The sequence below is a fragment of the Glycine max genome, chromosome 5 (assembly GCF_000004515.6).
Source record: "Glycine max cultivar Williams 82 chromosome 5, Glycine_max_v4.0, whole genome shotgun sequence".
In the NCBI taxonomy this organism is placed as follows: Eukaryota; Viridiplantae; Streptophyta; class Magnoliopsida; order Fabales; family Fabaceae; genus Glycine; species Glycine max.
The window spans coordinates 4,263,869-4,286,775 of NC_038241.2; the positions used below are offsets into that span (position 1 = coordinate 4,263,869).

The 22,907-nt window shown below is 30.1% G+C and overlaps 2 protein-coding genes across 2 annotated transcripts; both read left to right on the top strand.

The window, feature by feature from the left end:
* Window positions 1–8,182: 8,182 nt before the first annotated feature.
* On the top strand, window positions 8,183–15,546 carry LOC102662801 (protein ROOT INITIATION DEFECTIVE 3). Its single transcript, XM_026128642.2, has 8 exons — window positions 8,183–8,413; window positions 13,003–13,116; window positions 13,337–13,470; window positions 13,588–13,732; window positions 13,814–14,019; window positions 14,405–14,526; window positions 14,759–14,991; window positions 15,304–15,546. The coding sequence occupies exons 1-8, from the start codon at window positions 8,183–8,185 to the stop codon at window positions 15,544–15,546; spliced, it is 1,428 nt and encodes a 475-aa protein (XP_025984427.2).
* A 3,367-nt stretch (window positions 15,547–18,913) lies between these two features.
* LOC100795886 (argininosuccinate synthase, chloroplastic-like) lies at window positions 18,914–22,907 on the top strand. Its single transcript, NM_001289375.1, is given in 10 exon segments — window positions 18,914–19,052; window positions 19,345–19,394; window positions 19,546–19,585; window positions 19,983–20,121; window positions 20,569–20,617; window positions 20,744–20,926; window positions 21,112–21,186; window positions 21,271–21,456; window positions 22,024–22,112; window positions 22,222–22,907. Coding segments are annotated over 10 exon segments (1,431 nt in total). The 5' UTR covers window positions 18,914–18,985; the 3' UTR covers window positions 22,775–22,907.

Consider the following 22,907-nt stretch of genomic DNA (forward strand, 5'->3'; position numbering starts at 1 on the left):
AGTTGTGTTTTTTTTTATAAATGAAGTTGTTTATTTTTTTAAAAAAATTAAGTTGTGGATGTTTAGTAATGAATTATTTTTATATTAGTTGTGTTTTTTTTTTTTATAAATGAAGTTGTTTAATTTTTTTAAAAAAAAATTAAGTTGTGCATGTTTATTAATAATTTTATTTTACATTAGTTGTTTTTTTTTATATAAATGAAGTTGTTTAATTTTTTTTTTAAAATTAGGTCGTGTATGTGTGAAAATAATTTGATTTAAGTTAGTCTTATTTGTTTATAAATAAAGTTGATTTTTTATAAAGAAAATTGTGTATATTTTGACCGAAAAAAATACGTGTTCGACATGATTTACAGATCATGGCCAGAACACGAGGTTTAGGTCATGCCATAGGTAGAGTTGTAGGCAGAGATAGAGCTGCTGACGAGGATGCTGGCGATGTTCCCGAGAGGCGTAGGCCTACTGCCTCAGCCCGTAGGCTACGCGTTCATCAGATGACTACGGAGGGACGTGATATGGCTGAGGACGTCGCTGACATGACTGATGATGTCCCTGAGCAGCCTACGGAGGCACCTAAGATGCGTGCGGACGCACAGGGTGCTGATAGTGGTGAGGGGTCAGATGGTGATGATGCTGCAGAGGGATTCCCTGGTGGTCCACGTGACCCGTCAGTGCTCACATCATTTGCCGAGCATGTTGCACATGCCGTGTGGAGTGGACAGGTATTTTAATTTGTTAATTATTTGTCATTGTTTATTTATTTGTTTATGATTAATTTTTTTTAATAATTGTATAATTTGTACTTCAAATCAGGAACGTCCTGATTTGAAGTTAGTGTCACATGGGAGGAAGCTGACACTGATTGGGAGGCCAGTGCCTGAGATTGAAGGCCTGGTGGCTGCCACAGGATTAAGTCCACTGATAGATTGTTCAGTTATTACTGGCGATCCTGGACTTATATCCACATTCTTCTTGATTATCATAATCATAATCCATATGAACTTCTTGTGACATCGCAAAGTCATACCTCCATTGATCTTCGTCCATCTTAAGGACATATGCATCATACACAAGTACATTCAAATTATCATATAACCACATCCAAAAATTTACTACACCTTAAATAACAAACATATTAATAGGACATATGCATCATACACGACTATATTAAAATTATCACTATATTCTAAATTTATAACTACATTATTTACTTAAACTAAACTTATCACTATAATAAACAACTAATAAAACATTTTTGTACCATTATACATTTAAGTTACCTAAATCATTTAATATTATACCATTATACCTAATTAAATCAATAATCCACAACATATATAAACCAGAAATAAAAAAAAATTATAAAACAGAAATAAATTAGTAATAATTTAACATTCCGGAAGAAGGTCTTCCAAATAAAATTATAATCCACAATATATATCATTATACCTAATTAAACCAATAATTCATTATTAACTACCGCAATTGGTCTTCACCACTTCCGGATGAAGGTTTCCGGAAGACCTTCTTCCGGAATTGGCCTTCGTAACTTCCGGAAGACCTTCATCCGGAAGTGGTCATTCTGGACCTTCCTCCTTCTGTGCCTAAAATTTCTTTCGGATACATTTTTTACTGTTTTTCTTCTCTAAAAGCTAACCGGAAAACGAAATAAACGCGTACCTCCGACAAAATAGGAATAACAGCCACTAATAAAACTTCAAATACGGAACACGGGACCACCAAATCTTCAAATACTTCACTTCACGGGACCACCAACAGACTGCTGAAGGGACCACCACCGAAACAACAGCAAACGAAAGAAACAAACAAAGCAAACGGAAGAAGAAACAAAGCAAACGGAAGAAGAAACAAAGAAAGCGCAGTAAAACACAGCCTGAAGACGTTAATTTAAAGAAATTTACACAAGGGCAAAATCGTCATTACATACGCATTAAAAAAAAAAACTAACTTCCGGAAGAAGCTTCTTCCGGAAGACAATGGAATTCTTCCGGAAGAATCTTCTTCCAGAAACATTCCGGATGACGTTCTTCCGGAAATTGTCTGTGAGTATTTCCGGAAGACACAAATTAATCTTCCGGAAGAAGATTCTTCCGGAAACTTTCCGGAAAAATTATTTCCGGAAACTTTCCGGAAGAACCTTCTTCCGGAAGAATAATTGCTGAAGGGCAGTTTCGCCACTTCACTGTTTGCTGGGTGCCCCAGCAATAATGCTGGGTGCACGTAGCAACTCCCTAAGTCGAATCATAGGCCCGAATTATTCTCATTTCCCTTTTATGTCTCTTCTCCCTCCCTCCATTTGTTTTCAGATTTAGCTCTATTAGAGTGCGTGAAAAGTACACTAATAAAATTAATGATTAATATTATAATTAAATTTAGATTTTTTACATGCACTGACACACGTGTATATATATATATATATATATATATATATATATATATATATATATATATATATATATATATATATATATATATATATATATATATATATATATATACTCCCTTACTCTAGAAGAGCCAAGTCCTTTTTTTATATATATAGTTTTTTAAAAAGATTAACTCTAGTTAGTTATTTACACTCCTCCCGTTTTAAAACTTTCCTTCCAGTCCTTACCCTTCTTCCTCTCCCACTCCTACTTCTCCTACTCAGCTACTCCATTGCCCTATTTGGCTGTTCCCTTGCTAGTTGTAGGTGAGTTGTTCTTCTTATGTTTCCTTTTTCACCAAATGGAATGGAAACTTGTTTTTGTTGTACATCAATAGACAATGAAACAAGTATATGTTATGTATCAAAACATTTTTTCTTGATTAATTTCTCATTCCTTTTGATTAAATTTTTCCATCATTAGGTATGAAAACTTTTTTCGATTAATTTCTTATTCCTTTTGATTAAAATTTTAGGTTAAATTGTATTTTTTATTTTCCTATACTTCCTAATTTATAATTTTAGTTTCTTTATTTTAAAATTTTGATCGCACAAATTTTTTAATCTTTTCGTCCATTAACGGTTACTTGATATAATATGACACTTTCATGCTAATGCGAAATGAAGTGACACTATTGTAGAGATGAAACTAAAACTAAGTCCCTTTCTTTCTTCTTTACTATCTAAAGCATTAAATTATTTCATTTACTTAAGTTATGTCGTAAACACTATTATATATACATTACTATATGAGTTAATTCTTTTTTAAAATATTTATTTAATGTTAAATTTGATTAATCCACTAAATATAAAATAAAAATATTTAATAAATAAATTATATTACCTATTAATTAATAATTTTTTTCATACAATTACTCTGTCTTTCATATTTTTTTATTCTATTTTTTCTTATTTTTGACCATGTCACTAATTTATATAATTATGTTAATACTAATATTTATTTAAAAAAATCTATTTGGAGTAGGGTTTAAATATACAAAATTAGGAGGAACAAAATATACACATTTAAAATACTTATATATAATTTATACAAATATCACCAAGGACATCTTTAATTTAAGTTTTTTATATGAGTTTCTTAATCATATTTATAGTCCCCACAACAATTTTTTGTAGTCCTCACAATACCATAACGTTCCTAATAAATTTATATACAATTTTACTTTAATGCTAAAAAGTCACAAAAAAACTTCAAAAAATTCACACATTTATATTTTTTATTATAACTTAATTACTATTCAAATAAAATAATTAATTCATTTTTTGTATACAAATAATAAATATGAATAATTGAAGAAAATATTAAATATCAATTAAAAAATAAGAAAAATTACATAACATTGAAAGGAAATACATAACAATAAAAATACATTTTTATATAATAATAGATAATTAAACACAATGACATTGAAATAATAAAAAAACAATGATGAAAATATAAAATATTACATACAATTAATTATTGTTATTTTTTTCTAAAACGTTCCCAAATATGCTGACCAAATCTGTTTAAAGTTGGCGATGTTTCTATTTGTCATGAACATTTACTCTCTTTTAGAGGTGTGTTGATATGATACTAAGGTGAGCACCTGAAGATACTTCAAATGTCGACATGTTATTACCTACAATATTATAATTAATATTATTTTGATATGTGTCACGTTCGTCCTTAACAATCATATTATGTTATATGATGCATGGATACTCTTCATTATAATAACATCCCAAAAATGTGTCAGATAACATATAATTCTGAATCAAGATTGAAGCACCTTGAATGCTCATTTTACATCCTTTTTTGTTGATTTTGGTCGTTGTGCAAATAATTTTTATTTTTCTCCTTGTGACATTGAGATGGTCTTCACAAATGTAGCAAAACCTGGAAAAATGTCATCCGCTAAATAGTATCCTATATTATATTGGGTTATATTCACGGTGTATTGTACTGCGAGCACATGTCTTGACAAAATTTCATCAAACACATTAGATTCATTTAACACAATAATGTCATTATTTGAACCCACAGTGTCAAAATATGCATGTCAAATCCACAAGTCTTGTGATATCATGGCTTCAAGAATGATTGTTGGGTTGCGATGATCACCTCGACAAAATTGACCTTTCCACCCAACCAGACAATTTTTTCATTCTCAGTGCATGCAATCAATGAAACCTAACATACTTGGAAATCCATGTGTCGCTCCCATTTGTAATAGTCGTTCAATGTCTCTGTTATTTGGTTTCCTCGAGTACTCATTCCTAAATATGGTGCAGATGCTTGATACAAATCGCTTCAAGCATTTCCAATGCAGTGGTTTCAGCAATTCAAACATATTCATCCACATTGTTAATAGATGAGCCATAAGCCAATATACGAAGAGCAGTTGTGCACTTTTGCAATGGAGATAGGTCTTTTTGACTTAGTGCATCGATCCTCATTTGAAAGTATTCATCATGATTGTTAAGTGCGTCTATAATTCGAAGAAATACATGCCTTTGCATACAAAACTTTCTTCGAAACCGAGTCTCTGTGTACACAAGATTTGCTGAGAAATAGTCATTAAACAATCGATCATGACCTTCCTTATGATTCTGATGTACCATTCTTCTACTTTGCCTCCGCTTAGTGGTGTTGCCATCTAGTTGATGTTGGCTCTTTAGTATCAACCTAATAATTTCTTCTTCGATTTTGTCTTCCAATTCTTCATCTACCATTTGGTCCAAAGCTTCATCTAAATTGATATTTGGATCCATTACATGGTAACTGAAGTGTTTGAAATAAGAGAAAAATATTGTGTAGTTTGTATGAGAACATGTGAGAATGATGAAACATTGGACATTTATATAGCTTCATTCATAACGACTAGTTTTCCAACCGTTAGTTTTAGAACGACTACTTTTATAACGTTTAGTTTTACAACATAAAATTATGAATTTAAAATATAACAACGACCTACATAGTTAAAATTAAAGATCAAACACAACATTAGTACATAACAACTAAACATTTAATATCCTAGTTTTTTTCCTAATATGGTCACAATACTTTTCGTGGTCTTGGCGTTGTTGTTCGGACATATTAGATTTATCCTTCATGAGGATTTCATACTCCATGTTCTTGTTTACGCCTTTCATGAGCTTCTTTTAACGGAATAAATTTTGATGTATACTTCAAGTTGTGTTTTTTAAAATGCTTTTATTTTTTTTATATTTTCTTATATTTTTATCCTTAATATATTTATCTAATTTCCTTGTTATCCTTTTAAATAAATCATAATATTATTTTTCTTTTATTTTACAATTTTCAACTATTTCAACAACTAATTTTATCGAACACTTATAATTTAATAAGCTACATTTTTAACTTTTAGCTACAAGCTTCAAGCTAGTTTTATCCACATAGTGGATATCTTCCCAAAGACAAACTTGGGAGTTTACTCAATAATCATCCAAAAACACTTTTTCCAATAATTTAGTTTTCTCATTGAATTTCAATGCATTTGGTTATATGAATTAATAAAGGAGAATAAATGAAATAAGAAAAAAATTATTGTTTGATTTGTAAATGAAACTGAAATGAAATAAATGTTTTTAATAAGTTTTAATATTGTTTTAAGCAAAAGTGTGGGCAACAAAAGGATATACTTTTTAGAATAAAAAATACATTTTTTTAATTTGTCAGTATATCTTTATGAGCATTTAATTTGCAATATTTTGTTCTTTAAGGATATCTAAGTTATTTCTATTAAAAAAGGATATCTAAGTTATTTAATGAACATACCTCTTCTTTTTCCTTATTCAACTAAATAGGAAGAAAACAAAATTACTCTTCCTTTTTTAAATTTTTTGTTAAAACAAATAATTAAATTTTTTTCATTTTTTCTTTAATTTTATTTTCTATCATTGATATTTTGTTTTGCTAATGGTGAAAATTTGAGATGAGAGAATGAAAATAGAGAAAATGTTAAAAATTAGATTGGTTTGGTTGAGATGAATATACTACTGCTAACCTTTTGATATGAAAAGAAAGAGAAATAACACATTTTTTATGCAAAATCATCCACCATATTTATTGTAGTTATATTCAATGTATTAACATTTTTTTCCTAATTTTATTCCCACCACTTTTTTAATGTGTGTATGTGTTAATTTATCTATAGGTAGGGAAATTTTAAAATATATTATAATTATTTATGCTAGATTGATATGACATAAACTAATCCATTATTAATCAAGTCAATCTGATTTAGGTTTAACAACAAAATTACATAATTCTGACTCAACAAGAGTTTGTTTTACTATTTATGCTACATTTTTTTCTCTCACATTTTTTTGTCACAATAGGCATTACTTTTTCTCACTTTGAGACACTCAAATCACTATATTTTCTCTCCACATAACACATTCACACTCACACACATTACAATCCTTCACTTATCCTTTTGATACATCTTATAATTATTAAATTTTAAAATTATAAAATATCACTTAAACAATAAATATAATTTTAGTGATTATAATACCAATAAAAAAAATTAACTGAAATATCTCTTTATTAATTTTAACATTTTATAGTATTAAACTATTTATTATGATGCATTTAATTATTTAAAAAATTTTAAGTCTATAACATTTCATATTCAACATAATTATTGATTTTCAAAATTTTAAAATAGAATCTTAACAAAGAAAAATATAATTTTTGTAAAGAAAAATTTAATATTAGTCTCATTAATTTTTAAAATTTATATTACTAAATTATCTAATATGATTTCTGTTGAATTTTTAACAACTTTTAACCTGAATTAGAGGAGAGATTAAAAAATATTAATGATGAGAAATAGTTTAGTTTTTTAATTTAATTACTAATTTAAAAATATTTAAACTGTAACTTTAAATTACATTATTCTTAAATTTATATTTATAAAATATTATTTAAAGATAATGAAATATAATTCCAATGCATATAATTTTAGTAAAGAATTATATTTAATTATAAACTCTCCTTATTAATTGAAAACTTAATTTTTAAATATTTATTATATTGCATTTATTTATTTTAAGAAATTATTAAATCTGTAACTTTCAATGTTTTACATAATTGTATTGACTTTTAAAATCATAGAAAATTTTCACTTCAACAATAGTAATAAAGTATGATTTAGTGAATATAATTTTAGTTAAAAAAAAAATAATCGTGAACTCCACATATTAATTTTCAAAAATTTATTTGTTAAAATATTTATTTAGAATTCAGGTGTGTAGATGTTTTTAAAAAATGTTTTCTGTCAAAATGATATCATTAAAATTTACAAGTAAAGAAAGTAAAATATTATAATTTATGTAATTAAACACAATCAATCATAAATGTTTTCAATATTAAAATAATATTTAATCATTTTGTACATTTAAATATTATTTATTAAATATTAAAAGCAGTAACTTTTAATTAATTGTATAAATTCATATATTTATATTTTATAATATAATTTTAAAACTAATTATTAAAAAAGTAAACTGTCTCATCATCACTTTCTCAACTACTTTGTCGTTTTCATTATCACCCTTCATTTAATTTAGTCTTTACAAATTAAATTAATAAATAAGATCTCGCATTCTCTCTCATATCATTTTCATCTCATGTATATATACCATTTGTGTTTGAGCGTTGAAGGCATTGACATGCAACAAAGGCATTGAGAGATATCATCATCGATGACGGTGGTGGAAGAAAGAGAGGCAGTGTTGGCATGTAGTGACAAGAACATGAAGATAGGGGCGACGATGTGGGACTTGGAAACAGGAGAAAAATTGTTTCACATACCAACATGTGCCTCGCCACCTTTTGGCTTCTTGTGCTTGAGAAACCGTTTCCTTGTGGCGTCTCAATCAAACAAACTCGGGTCTGTTGGCGACGGAGCCATTGCAATTTGGTCTTTCAACAAGGTAACATTTTTTAACACCTGAAACTCTTCATCCCAACAACTTATATTTATTTTTTATTTGAGTTTTTATGTGCGTGTGTGTGTGTATATATATATATATATATATATATATATATATATATATATATATTGGATTAACCAATAATGGTTGGCGTTAGTCACTTGTGCCTCTTAATCAAGTGGTCTAAAGTTTGAATCATGATTAACCATTGGGTATCGAATAAATTATGTTAGGAGGAAAACATTTACCATGTGTACACTCATAGTCTTTGACTAAAACTTGTCACTGCTTTTAAAAAGAGAAACAACTCTGTATCAATAACATATTGAAAGAAAAAAAAACCGTACCGCATATTATTCTGAAGTTTTGAAAAGTTCATTTATAGATATTCTTGCATTTTAGTGAGTAAATCACATGGTTATTAGCTTTTTTTTGCAACATAAATAATAATAATCAGCTATTTGATATGCATGTATGTCACTTCATGTTCATGGGAAAATATCGTACTTAAAATATCATTCAAATATCTTAAACATATAATGGGGCATTGTTAGCACGCATATAAAGTTTACTTTAATGATTTTTGTATTTCAAGAAGGATTAGTCTTAGATAATTGATTTCGGAAAAAAAACTTAGATGTTGCTCTTTAGGTAATATTGACGTTTTTCAATCATGATTAGAATTTCATTTGGGTATAGTCCACATAAGAAAGGTTTGTATTTATGATTAACATGGATTTCCTATGTAAAAATCTAATTTTAATAAATAAAAAAGGTTTCCATTTAAGATTAACATAGATTTCCTATGTAAAACTCTATTTTTAATTGAAGAACAATAACAAAAGAACTTAAACAAATGTATTTAGATCTTCTCCATTGACTCTTAGGTCAACCACTAAGAAACTAGTTTCTATTTTGGTTGGTAAAGTATGTTCAACATTTCTATACAAGAAATATATATGTTTACTTTTTAAATTAATTTTTCAATCTCCAAATTAGTTTCTCATATAATTGTTATTGACTTCTCAAGTCAAATTAAGACATGTGATTTTTTTTTTGCAACATATATATTTTAAGGTAGAGGATATTTCATTTTGGAGAAAAAAGTGTGTACATGATCCTATTCTAAACCTAGCAACACTGGACTTCAAAATTTTGAATCTTTTTCGTCACACTTTAAAGATTGATTTGACTTTCAAAATATGAAATAAAATACATCTAATAATTAATGTTATTTCTAGAGAGGTGCTTGCATAGTCAACATTAATCAGTACATGAGAGAAATTTTAGAAAAACATCATATTCTTTTCTCATTATTGAAATGTCTAAACTTGCGTGAGTCTTTTAAGACATGTCATGAGAAAAGGATAAAAATCAGATGTAATTTTATAGGAGTTTTTGGTGTTATTGAATCATAATTGGAGTTTCACCTTGGTAATAATGTAATAGAGATTTTCACTAAAGGTTAGCATGGCTTGGTTGCATTGGACTTCAAAAATTTTGAATATTTTTTACCACGGTTTAAGATTTGACTTGAATTCCAAACAATTATTTATGAAATAAACGCATCATAATTAATGATATTCTTTCAAAGATACTTGTAAAGTTAACTGCAATCAATACATGATAAAAAATTTTGAAACGCGTCTTTTTTTTCCTTTGTATTATTGAATCGTTTTTGTTCTTTTTAAAACATGTAATGAAAATAAGAACAAAACTTGTATGCAATTTCATGTATTTTTGGTGTTATTTTCCAATTAAAATTGGAGTTTCACCTCAATAATCCACGTAGTAAAAGATTTCATTAAAGTGCAACACAAATTATCAAGGTGTAACTCTAATTTTGATTGAAAAATAGTACCAAAACATCTATGAAATTACATCTAAGTTTTGTCACACTATTAACGAAGGCTATTTAATTTTGGAGAAAGAAATACATACATAACCCTAATTTAAAGTTGGTTGCATTAGACTTCAAAATCTTGAATATTTTTTTGTCATAGTTTAAGTATTGATTTTAATTTTGAAAGATTAAATATAAAATAAACGCATCATGGTTAATGTTATTCCTACAATGTGCTTGCAAAAGTTAACTATAATCAATACATGATAGAAATTTAGAAACATAATATTTTTTTCTTCATATTTTTGAATTTTCTAAACTTGTTTGTGCTTTGTAAGACACACCATGAAAGTAAGGATTAAATTTAGATGTAATTTATGTTTTTTTATGCTATTCTATAGTTGAAATTGAAGTTTTACCTCAATAATTAAAGGGTTGCATGGAAGGTCAACATAGATTATCATGGTAAAACCTCAATTTTTGATTTGGAAACGGCACAAAAAAATATATGTAGAATTACATCTAAGTTTTGTCATATTCTAAGTGAAGGCTATTTAATTTTGGAGAAAAAGATTGCATGCATGACCCTAATTTCAACAAGTTGCATTGGACTTCAAAATCTTGAATTTTTTTCATCATAGTTTAAGGGTTGATTTGAATTCCAAAAGAATAAATATGAAACAAATGAACCATAATTAATGCTATTCCTACGCAGAAGCCTGCATAGTCAACACTAATTAATATGGGATAAAAATCTTAGAAAATAAATTTTTTTGCATCAATCAATTCTCTAAGGTTGTTTGTGCTTTTTAAGGCATGTCATGAAAATAAGAATAAAACTTATATGTAATTTTTTAGGTGTTATTCTCTAAGCATAATTAAAATTTCACCTCAATGTTAAGGGGTGACAAAGTGGACCAAACACAATGGGTCAACCCACCTAGCCCACAAAAAATGATAGGATAATTATAGGGTGGATTAGGTGGTTCAATACATCAATCCACTTAACCAACCAATTTGACGGATCACTAACGAATGTGGGTTAGCCTATCGTCTAATTATTATTTTTTAAATGTGTTGTTACTATTACTTTTACTTGTGTTATGTTGATGCATGGTTTTTAATTGGTCAGTATAATTCATGTTAAATTATTTATTTAAGTGTTTAGTATTTTTCAACGTACATATTTGTTAATTATTATTATTAGTTTGTTTAATAAAATAAGAAAATTTATATTCTAATTTAGGCTAAATTATTACTACTTTAGGTCCTCTAACTAAATTCAAGCTAGTGTTATGAAATGAAAGGCTTTAACTTTTTTTTCTATTTCTTCTTTTTTGTTATTATTAATTTTGTTGGATTAGCTCACTGGCCTATTAGCCCACCTATAAATGAGTTGGGTTGTGGCTCATTTCTTAGGCAGAGTGAGCCAAAACGAGGTGGATTGACTTGTATTTAGCCTCCCCTACATAGTAATACACATAATAAATATTCATATTAGGTCAACATAGATTATTAAAGTGAAACTCCAATTACCATTGGAGAGCATTGCCAAAAACATTTATGGAATTGCATGAGTTTTGTTCTAAAAATAGTAACTTTCATTTCATCATGTAAATATATGAATTTACTTTAATATTTTGTCTCTTATGAGCTCCTTGAAAGACACTTTAAAACTTGTAAATTTGTTTGCTTGGCTTTTGATTCTTTAAACTTGTAGGGTAACTATTGTGATTTCAACCACAATTCTTAGCACCAATAACTAGGGACCTAGAAAAATATATGAATTTTCTTTCACTAACTAAGACTTGTATTGCTTGATGATAAGTATTCATAGCCAAATCTTGTCTGCTTTCTTTTGGAAATGCACATATGTTGCAAATACATATATTTTCAATCCCATGCAAATATCAAGGAAGTTTGCCTTCTTACTATGTTGGAGAAATCTTCATTGAAATTCTGGTTGATTGTTCCCTAACCCAAAGTTTATAATGTACTAAAAAAATTGTCCTTACATGGTATATCTCGATGGTATAAGTTACATGTTTAGATACCAACAAGGTCTAACACAATTGATAGATAGTTGAGTTCCTTAAACATATTGACAAGGTGACAAGGGATCAATTTCCTCACTATGCTATGGGGAAATGGATCCTCTAATGTTAAAATTTTACATTTATTTCTCTTCACAAACATTAACAAATTTTGATAAGACTCCACTTATTTAATATTTATGAAGAAAGAGGCACAAAATTTTCAAATGACCAAGTAATGTAAAACTTTGTCAAGAAATTGATCATTCATTCTCATATGTTTAGAACCTTCATGCCTTTGGCGGGGAGTCAACATGGGAGGGTTATATTCCTCTACACCTAGGTTTAAGCCTGGACCCTTCTCTATATTTTAATAGCTACAAAGAAAAAGATAAATGATTAGAATTCAATGGTCTTATTGTTTTATAATGACTAGACATACCCTTTGTATGATAAGGAAATTATTTGACAAGCATCAATGGTGCTTACGACTTTCATGTCATGTCATGATTGTCATGACAAATCAATAATTTAATGGAAGAATTACCTCTGGACATTTTTACAAGAAACAAATTATAGTGTAAAATATAATGTCACTTTTTCTTATAGAAGTGATTATAGGTAGTATCTTATTATCCTACCTTTTTAAAAATTCAAAATTTTTTTGTTAAAAATTTCATTTTTACATGTATATTATTGTTTCCACTTTTCAGCCTCAACAACCACTTTTGAATTACACGGTGGAGGCTATTGGGCCACTTTCTTGTACAAATGATGGCATATACCTCGTGGGAGGAGCTTTGTCCGGAAAGGCATATCTTTGGGATGTATGTATAAACATCTTAAAAAATTCTATTTCCTCGATTAATAACTTTCAGTTCAACAATCTATGTTTTTATTTACATCATCATAAAGATATTGCCTATAATTCTAGCTTAAACTGACTAAACTTTGCCTTTGGTCCTAACACTCTTTTGTATGAGCTTTCATGTGAGACTTAGATGAACACTTGTTTTTGGTAAAATCCTGATATATTGTGAATTGTAGGTGACCAATGGAAAATTACTGAAGACTTGGAAGGCTCATAATAAATCTTTAAATTGCATGCTATTTTCAGATGACAATTCTCTTCTTTTTTCTAGTTCATCTGATGGAATGATATGTGTTTGGCCCATGATTAGGTAAAAGAATGAATTTACTTCCTTAGACAACTTTTGGCCCCACGAGTATATGTAATAACATAATAAGTATTAAGCACCTTTGCATTGATGCATTTGTTTTATTTGATTTGATGGAAGTCTATTAGATGTAGAAGATACAAGAAGCTCGCCACCTCCATTGCATTGTTTTTTAGGGCACATGTCTTCCATAACTGGGCTTTTAACTACACCAAATAGTTACTTATCAAGATTAGTATCAAGCTCCCTTGATGGCACATGCAAGGTGATGAAACTTTTTTGCATTTAAACTCTTACTCCTACAAATTGTAAGATTTTCATGATATGAGATTTCTATTTGTCATAGGTTTGGGATTTTATCTCTGGAATGCTTGTGCAAACTCACGTTTATCCTTTTGCAATAACTTCCATCACCCTTCACCAAAGGGAAATGCTCTTATTTTGCGGAACAGAAAAGGGAACAATAATTGTTAACAAGCTTGATGTTGGTCAGGAAGAAGGTTTTTCCATTGTCAATGAAAGCCAACAACCACTTGAATTGAAAGGACACAAGTAAAATATATATAGTGCTTGGAGCTTTTCATCTTGCATTATTTATTAAGGATATGTTTTCATCGCGATATGTTTGATTAGAAGCCACATATAAACTACAAAGTAGAAACAAAAACACTTAATTTTGAACTTTTTGTGAGTTGTCATTGCATAATTATTTCCCAAACATGTAAATTTAAATATTAAAGTTACTTCCATTCATACAAAATTAAATGGTACTATTGGATATTGTTTCAAATGCATTGATTTAGAACCCATTTGTTTAGTAGTAGAGAGCAACCTACTTTGAGTGGTTAAGTTTTGATCCTTGCTTCCAACCTAAATTTAAGTTATGTTCATATATTGAGGTTGAATATAATCTACTTAATTTTTTTTAACTATGTAGTGGAGCCATTACTGCCTTAACCTCTACTCGAGCATGCTTAATATCTGCCTCAGAAGATTGTTCTATCTGTGCTTGGGATATCTTTAGTTGGAAAAGGATTCAAAGGTTCAGTATTCAAAAAGGTAATATAACCTATCTTGTTGCATTATTATTCGTACCAATTTTATGGCTTGAGAAAGTTGGTAGCCAATTGAGAATTTATAAAATATTTATTGGGGTAAAATGGAATTTCGAAGATCATCCAATATGCACTTACACAAATGTCAATTTGTATAGTCCTTAATATTGATGATCAATGTTTTAGTGCAAAGTTACAAAATCCATACATTAAGTTGATGATTTTATTAAAAGCAGGGAAAGTAACTAATCTTGTGATAGTTTCACGGTCCTCGTTGCTCCCTACACCAAACCACCGAAGAGTCCCCAATCAGTATCATGTTTCTCAGCTTGAAAAGTATCCCCAGCTAGTCAACTCATTTAAGGGAACTACCACTCTTCTTTCCTTACGTCCACTCTACACAGGAATTCAAACCGACATTGATATGGAAAGTATTGGTTTATTGAAACAAAAGATTTCTAGTTCACAGGTTTTTCCTTCTTTCCCTAAATAACCTCCATTTATTAAAACATGTCAATGTAACCTACATGCAACATTTTGCTTTTTTTTTGCAACTTACACATGAATAAGTAATTAGTAATAACTAGTCAAGATTACTTGATCCTTTATAATTAACCCCATCAAAAGAAAACAATAATATTTGTCACTACATATTTGTATAGTTAGAGATATAAGCAACTCAACACTAGGGATTTTTGTAATTTGTTATAATGTGTGTTGGTTGTGTATGCATGTTTTCAGCAATTGCAAATGTGTTTTCATTGTTATTTCTTTTGGACAGAAAGGAGATCTGCCTATGGCCATGACAATGCAAATGAAAATGGAAGCAAATGTAGAGAGTCGAGTATTGGCGACAAACATGGCAAAGCATGTTATGGTGATAAACAAACAATTGCAGTCAAAATTATTGGGTATGATGCAACACAGATTGTTTCGTACAAACAACATTAACTTGCCAAAAGCTAGTAGAAAAAAGTTCAAAATTCAAAGTCTAATGCAGGAAGAGGAAAGTCATAAACCTTAGCTAAATTATTTTTAAAAGTCATTTGCACTTTTATATTTCATATAAACTTGAGGTCTTCATCTTCAAAATCAAATAACTAGACCTTTACTTTAGGTGGTTTATGTTCCAAGTATGTTTCTAGAGTTATGGTTTGACTTTTTGCTCCGTAGATCTAGCTTTGTTTTTATATATGAAATGCTAATGATTTTGCATTGCTCTTTAGTTGAGTTGGTGTTATGGAATAGAGGATGAAGATTAGTAATATTATTTTATATATGTAACGATCTTGAGATACACATTTATACGTGGGAGTCTCATTATCAAATTAAACGGGACAAATCCCAACTAGACAACAAATTGGTTTATCAACTTCAACGGTTCGACATTGTAAATACACATATTTGTTGCATAAAATTAAATTAGAGGAATGCTAGCGACACTCTTTTGATGTAGAAGCGAGACTTATCAAAATTGATAATTTTCAATAAATTTCAGCCAGTTATAGAATAGGGGTTAGAAAGAGTGTGAAAGACAACTAGTATTCCTCGTTAAGTTGTATATAGATACACACACAGTGGGGAAATAAATTTTTATGTTTGGTGCACAAAGATAGATAATTGGGTATGATAAATTTTTCAGGGTTTTAAATATTTTAATATTTTGAATATTTTATTTAAGTTAACAAAAAAAACAATTGCACCATTTTTTTTAAAGCATAACCAGCTGAATAACAATCCATTGATAAAATTTCAAGTGTCTTAAACAAAACCAACAATGATACTATAAGAGTAAGTACGACATTCTCTTTAGATTAAATTAACTCACAAAAATTACTATACTACTATAGATAGATTTGATACAAAACATATGGAACTTGAATAACAAATCAAATCCTAATAGCCCCATTTGTTAGTGACACTTTACTCTTCTTCGATGGTTGTTTCATTGTTTTTCTTGTTATGCTTCCTCGTGTACCTTTGGTTCCTCATAAACTATGGATCAATCCCTTTGGAGTTTGGTGGAAGTGTGGCGATGCCTCTTCGGCTTTTTGATGCCATTCTTGTGGGCCTTGTAGGATGGGTTGTGAGTAGTGTGATTCTTTGACTTTGTCATCTCGTAAACCAAGATTCACCTCATCATTGACTTCACTAGCAGCAACAAGTTCTTCTTAAGGTTCTCTAGCCACAAATGCCTCCCGAAGCCCCTCGTCCACTGCTACTTCGCACAACTCGTCTCCATGCTCTGCTTCTGCCATTGCCACGACGTCGCCCATTGCAACCTCAAGCCACAAAACCTCCTCCTGGATGGTGCCGATGACCTGAAGGTCTTCGACTTTGGCCTCTCTGCCTTCCATGAACACCTCCATGACAGACTCCTCCACACTATTTACAACACCCTAACCTTCACCGCGCCAAAGATCCTCTATTGTGTCGGCTACGATGGCTCAAAGGTCAAGCTTGATCCTGCGATATCATCCTTTACAAACCTCTTTGCCGACCACTTTAATCAAATACTCTCTAAAACTAGTTTTCTCCCTACAATGACGCCAACATTGACAGACCAACCAATACTCAACAAATCATAATTAAATAAGTTAAAAAAATCTTAACCTTAGGGCAAATAAGACAATAACATTTTTGTTAACATTTTGTAATAAAATAATTAATAATAAAGAAGGGGCATAGAAGTAAAATACATCATGACTATTAAAGAATAATAACTAGTACAAAAGGTTGTACGGACCAAATATAGTCGTTCAATATAAAAATCATTAATCTGATGGTCAATGATCGAGTTATTTGTCTTTGTACACTAAATACAAAAAGAATTTACTTTCCCACCATAATTTGCACACACACACACACATATATATATATATTAAAAATATTTATACCCTTAACGTTTGTGCTCGAAGCTGACTTCAACTCTTCAAGAGTCAAGAGATATCCTTTTCACTTTTTAGATTTTAGGCGAAAACAAAATACAAAATGGAGCCAAACACAAATAGTAAAAATTAAAAAAAGTGACATTTTTTTACATGCGACATTTGTTCTATAATTTTTTTAATTTAAAATATACATAATCAATATTAAATTCTTTCACTCGTATTCACCATATATATATATATATATATATATATATATATATATATATATATATATATATATATATATATATATATATATATATATATATATATATATATTCACACATCTTTGTAATGTGAGAGAAAACAAGACAAGAAAAGCAAAAGGCTAAAATCTCATGTGAGGCATATTTATGACATCCGCAAGAAGTAGTTGCTACATCTCTCTAGGTGATTGCTCTAACTAACTCGCATAACTCAACCCCAATATTGGGTCCTTCTTTGCAAGGAAGTTAGCACAAAAGTTCTCTTTTCTAAGAGAATGAACAAAATCTAGCCTCCAATCTTCCATCAAGAAATCTTTGATATTTATCACAATGGTTGCATATATATGACAATCATTGATGCCCTGCTTGACAAGCTTGATGACATTAAGCGAATATGAGAAACGTAGAGAACATTATCACAATCCATACCCCAAGCTAACTCTAACCCTTCATTGGAATAACTATTTTGAACATGTGTTTTAGAATTTTATTTTTGACAAAATGTTTTATCCTAATATCATGAATTGACCATTTGATTATATTTTCATTTTTTTGTTTTTGATTATTTTCAAATATATTTTTATTTTTTTAAAAATCTAATTTGATTAAAATAATAGCTAAAAATTTTATTTCTCAACCATCTTAAACTACTTGTTCTTTTATCTTTATTTGTATGGTTGATTTTCTTAATTACTTATCTCTTTCAAGTTATTATTATTATTTTTATTTTTAAATTAAATTTTAATATATTTAAAATAAATCATTAAATAGTTAAAATTAACCTTGTATCTTGAAATTAATTATTTATTATAAATCTAAAATATATTTGTATCTTAATTATAATATATATTATAAATTTAATTATATAAAATACTAGTACTATTTTAGTCATTAATATAATACGTGAGAATATTTTATGGGTAAATTTAATTTGATATGTATCGTGTTTTGAATCAATAATTTTTTTTTAAAATTATATCTTAAAATCTCATTAATTTATTTTGAAAGGACTAAATTGATCTAAAACTAAGACTAAAGAATCAAAATAAATATTTTGAAAGACAAATAACTAAAAGAAATTTTTTAAAAAAATAAAGGAAAGGAATTATCATTTTTTATCCATTAAATAACACGGAATGCATAAAAAAATAAAAACCTAATGGACTCAGGATTAGGAAAAGTTAAATTACAATTAGAGACTGACATAAAGCTGTGACGGTGTGACTTGAAAACCCTTCGTTTCTTGCAAGACGCCGCTCAAATACACTTTTAATAGAACTCTCTCACAGTTTCACTCACTGACTGAACTTGTGTTGTTTTTGCAACAATGGCTCAGTTGAAAGCTTCCCCTGCGTGTTCAACCCGTGCCACTGCTCCCTCATTTCATACAACAGGTCCCCTTTTTTCCGATTCTGTTTCCTTTTCGAGTTCCAACTTCATCATCACTCCCTTGCTTAAAATGTTATGTTTTGAACGATGACACAAACTGAAAAACCCCGAGTTTTTAAATGCTAACAAATCTTGGGCAGAGGAACTTTCCTTTCATTCATTTTCATTGATATTGTAAAGTTTTCTCAAGTTTAGAGCTTTTGCAGCACTCGTAAAGGAAGATCAATGATTCATTATGTATGCTTAACAGTTCTCCTTTTTTGTTTTTTTTCTTCCGTTGATTTCTATTATTTGCAGGGCACCTGTATCATCATTTCTGGAAGGCAAAACCTTCGTCATTCAAAGAGGTGATTCTTAAAAGCTAAAACTTTAGTCTTTACAAACACACCCATGACCCCACTTATGTTCTTCTTTTATTTTTAATTTTGGTATCTTTTTGGTTTTTGTGGGTGCTATGTTGGCCTTATTTTGGTATTTGGATTTCTGTGCTGTTTGTAGTTGGGGCTAAGAACAAGCGTTGGTGCCAATAAACTTCAAGGTAAGATTTTTTTGTCTCAATTGTAGCCCCATTTCCCCACCTGGAAGGCGTTACCTTTATTCACTTGATTTATAAACTCGACTTATAAGAGCTTATCTAAGTGATTACTAAGCACACACATATAGTACAAGAGTGACAAAACAACCCAATATATTGGGGGGCTTGGGGACCGGCCTTCATCTGTTGTTAGTGTTTTGTATTGTATTCTTCATCTGTTGTAATTGACTCATTTGTTTTCACTTGTGTTTTAAAAATCAGCATTCCTTACCAAAATTATGTCATAACAGCAGTAGACGTTTGAGGCACATTGTGTTCGGCACATGAAATATGGATTTGGAGCTATTTGATATATTTAAGTTTAGTGTCTGTAATGATATTAAAATTTCTTGACATGCAGTTATTAAAGCAGCTGCACGCAGTGATACAGAGGTAGTTTCTGAAACCACAAAGGCTGGTGGCCTACGTGGAAAATTGAATAAGGTGGTGTTGGCTTACAGTGGTGGCTTAGACACATCAGTCATTGTTCCATGGCTGAGGTATAGATGTTGTCCCCCTTTTACCCCCATTTTTCTGCTAGACTTAAGTTGTGCTTTTGTAATATTCGATTTTTCCTCTCCCTTATATATTCTGAAATCTGAATGACGAATAGTCGAATCCTTATGGACTTAGAGATCAAGTTTTTTTAACTTTTTTTATTTTTATTTTTGTTTTTTATTTTTTAATTACTGATTCCTCTCTAGAAAAGAATGTTTAAATTTTTCTTAGAATGTATAAATAGAGATCAGAGGCCATTTTGAGAATGTATAGGTGAATTGATGTGTTTTTAACTAAAAACGGCTGTAGTTTTGCAGTAAACCATGGGAGCTAAAATTGGTGATTCTTATCCCTGTCAATTTACCTGTTACTTTGTATTCTTATTTTAATATTTTATTTAATGTGGCTGATAAAAAAAAATATTTTATTTAATGATTTTCGTGTTGCAGAGAGAATTATGGTTGTGAAGTTGTTTGCTTCACTGCTGATGTTGGCCAAGTATGTTGTGTGTTTTTTTAATTTATTTCTGTAATCAAGTTTTTAAACCTCTGACTAGGGAAATTGTTTGATCCAATTTCCTGTTTAAATGCTGCATCTGTTTCATAACAAAACTAAATTTTATAGGGTATAAAGGAATTGGAAGGTTTAGAACAGAAAGCCAAAGCCAGTGGAGCCTGTCAATTAGTGGTAAAAGATTTGAAGGAGGAATTTGTCAAAGATTATATATTTCCTTGCCTGCGTGCTGGTGCAGTTTATGAGAGGAAGTATTTGCTTGGGACCTCAATGGCTCGCCCTGTAATTGCGAAGGTACTTCTGCTTGAAGTTTGATATATTCATCTTCCTTGGTAAAGCCATTTCTTCTGTTAGCTCTTAGTGCATTGTTCACTCTTTTTATATTGAAGAAAAATCATAATGATAATGATAGTGGAATGTACTTATCTTTTTTTCCCTCGTTATATAACATATATTGATTGATACCTGCTGACTGATAGGCCATGGTTGATGTTGCCAAAGAAGTTGGAGCTGATGCCGTTTCCCATGGGTGTACAGGGAAAGGAAATGATCAGGCATGTCTTACTATTATGCTCTCATAACACTAAGTCATGCCCATTTTTTTTTTTATTCTTACACATTTCTATATAAACTTTTAGGTTCGATTTGAGCTCACTTTCTTTGCTCTAAACCCCAAGCTCAATGTTGTGGCTCCATGGAGGGAGTGGGATATTACAGGTAGAGAAGATGCTATTGAGTATGCTAAAAAGCATAGTATACCTGTTCCTGTGACAAAGAAATCCATATATAGCAGGGATAGGAATCTTTGGCACCTTAGCCATGAGGTATGTTTTACAGTTATCTTTAGTATAGCTCTAGTTGTAGTGTTGAAATTAGCTATATCTAATGATTTGTCATTTTTTAGGCCCAAGCATTCATTGAATTTAAGCCTAAGCATTCATTTGAGGCTAGTTGTTTAGTGTGAATGAATGATAGTGTTTATTGTGTGAATAAATGGAATGAAATGTCCTATTTATGAATGCATAAATGCATTTTAATTCTCGGATTAGATATTACACTCGTTAACTATTTATGTCATGTACTTTTTTCTTGAATAAACCATCATTTTCTCTTCCAGAATACAAGCACCATCACTTTAGCCCACAAGATATTAATAATAAACTTAGTCCCTCAATAATTTAAAGTGTCATCATTTAAAGTTTCAAGGAATCCAATAATGTTTTAGAAGTCTCTAGAACATGTGAATCATCAACATGATTTCTATGCTGTATTGCAATAAGTTGCCACACTTTATCTTGATCTAGCATTATGCTTTATTTACTTTAGCTCCAAAACTATTTTGGAAATGACATGTTGCTGTTTTCTGATATATGCAATATGTAACACTAAAGGGAGATATTTTGGAAGACCCGAGTAATGAACCTAAAAAGGACATGTACATGATGTCTGTAGACCCAGAGGATGCTCCTGATCAAGCAGAGTAAGCTTGTTTCTTGTGATTTCACTTTATAATATAGCCTCCAATTTTCTGTTCTACTTTTAAAGATTTAGTACTGTACATTTTTGAAAGAATGCATTATGTTTTGCAGATATGTGGAAATTGGGTTAGAGTCAGGGCTTCCTGTTTCAGTCAATGGTAAGAGTCTTTCACCAGCGTCTTTACTTGCTGAGCTCAATGAGATTGGTGGAAGGCATGGAATTGGCCGGATCGACATGGTTGAGAATCGGCTTGTAGGTATGAAAAGCCGTGGAGTTTATGAAACTCCTGGGGGAACAATCCTGTTTGCTGCAGCACGTGAGTTGGAGTCATTGACACTTGATCGTGAAACAATACAAGTCAAAGATTCATTAGCCCTTAAATATGCAGAGTTAGTGTATGCTGGCAGATGGTTTGATCCGCTTCGGGAGTCCATGGATGCCTTTATGCAGAAGATCACAGAGACCACAACAGGTTCTGTGACTTTGAAATTGTACAAAGGTTCTGTTACTGTAACCAGTCGTACGAGTCCCTTTAGCTTGTATAGGGAAGACATTTCTTCATTTGAAAGTGGGCAGATATATGATCAAGCTGATGCTGCTGGGTTCATTCGGCTTTATGGTCTTCCAGTGAGGGTTCGAGCAATGCTTGAGCAGGGCATCTAAGATTTCATTTCTCAACATGTACTTGATATAATAGACCATTTTCTTGTTTAGAAAATGTGGATTGAAGCTAGTGGGCACCATGTATTGTTATTAGATCCCTCGAATCCTAATAAAATGAATAATATTTAATATT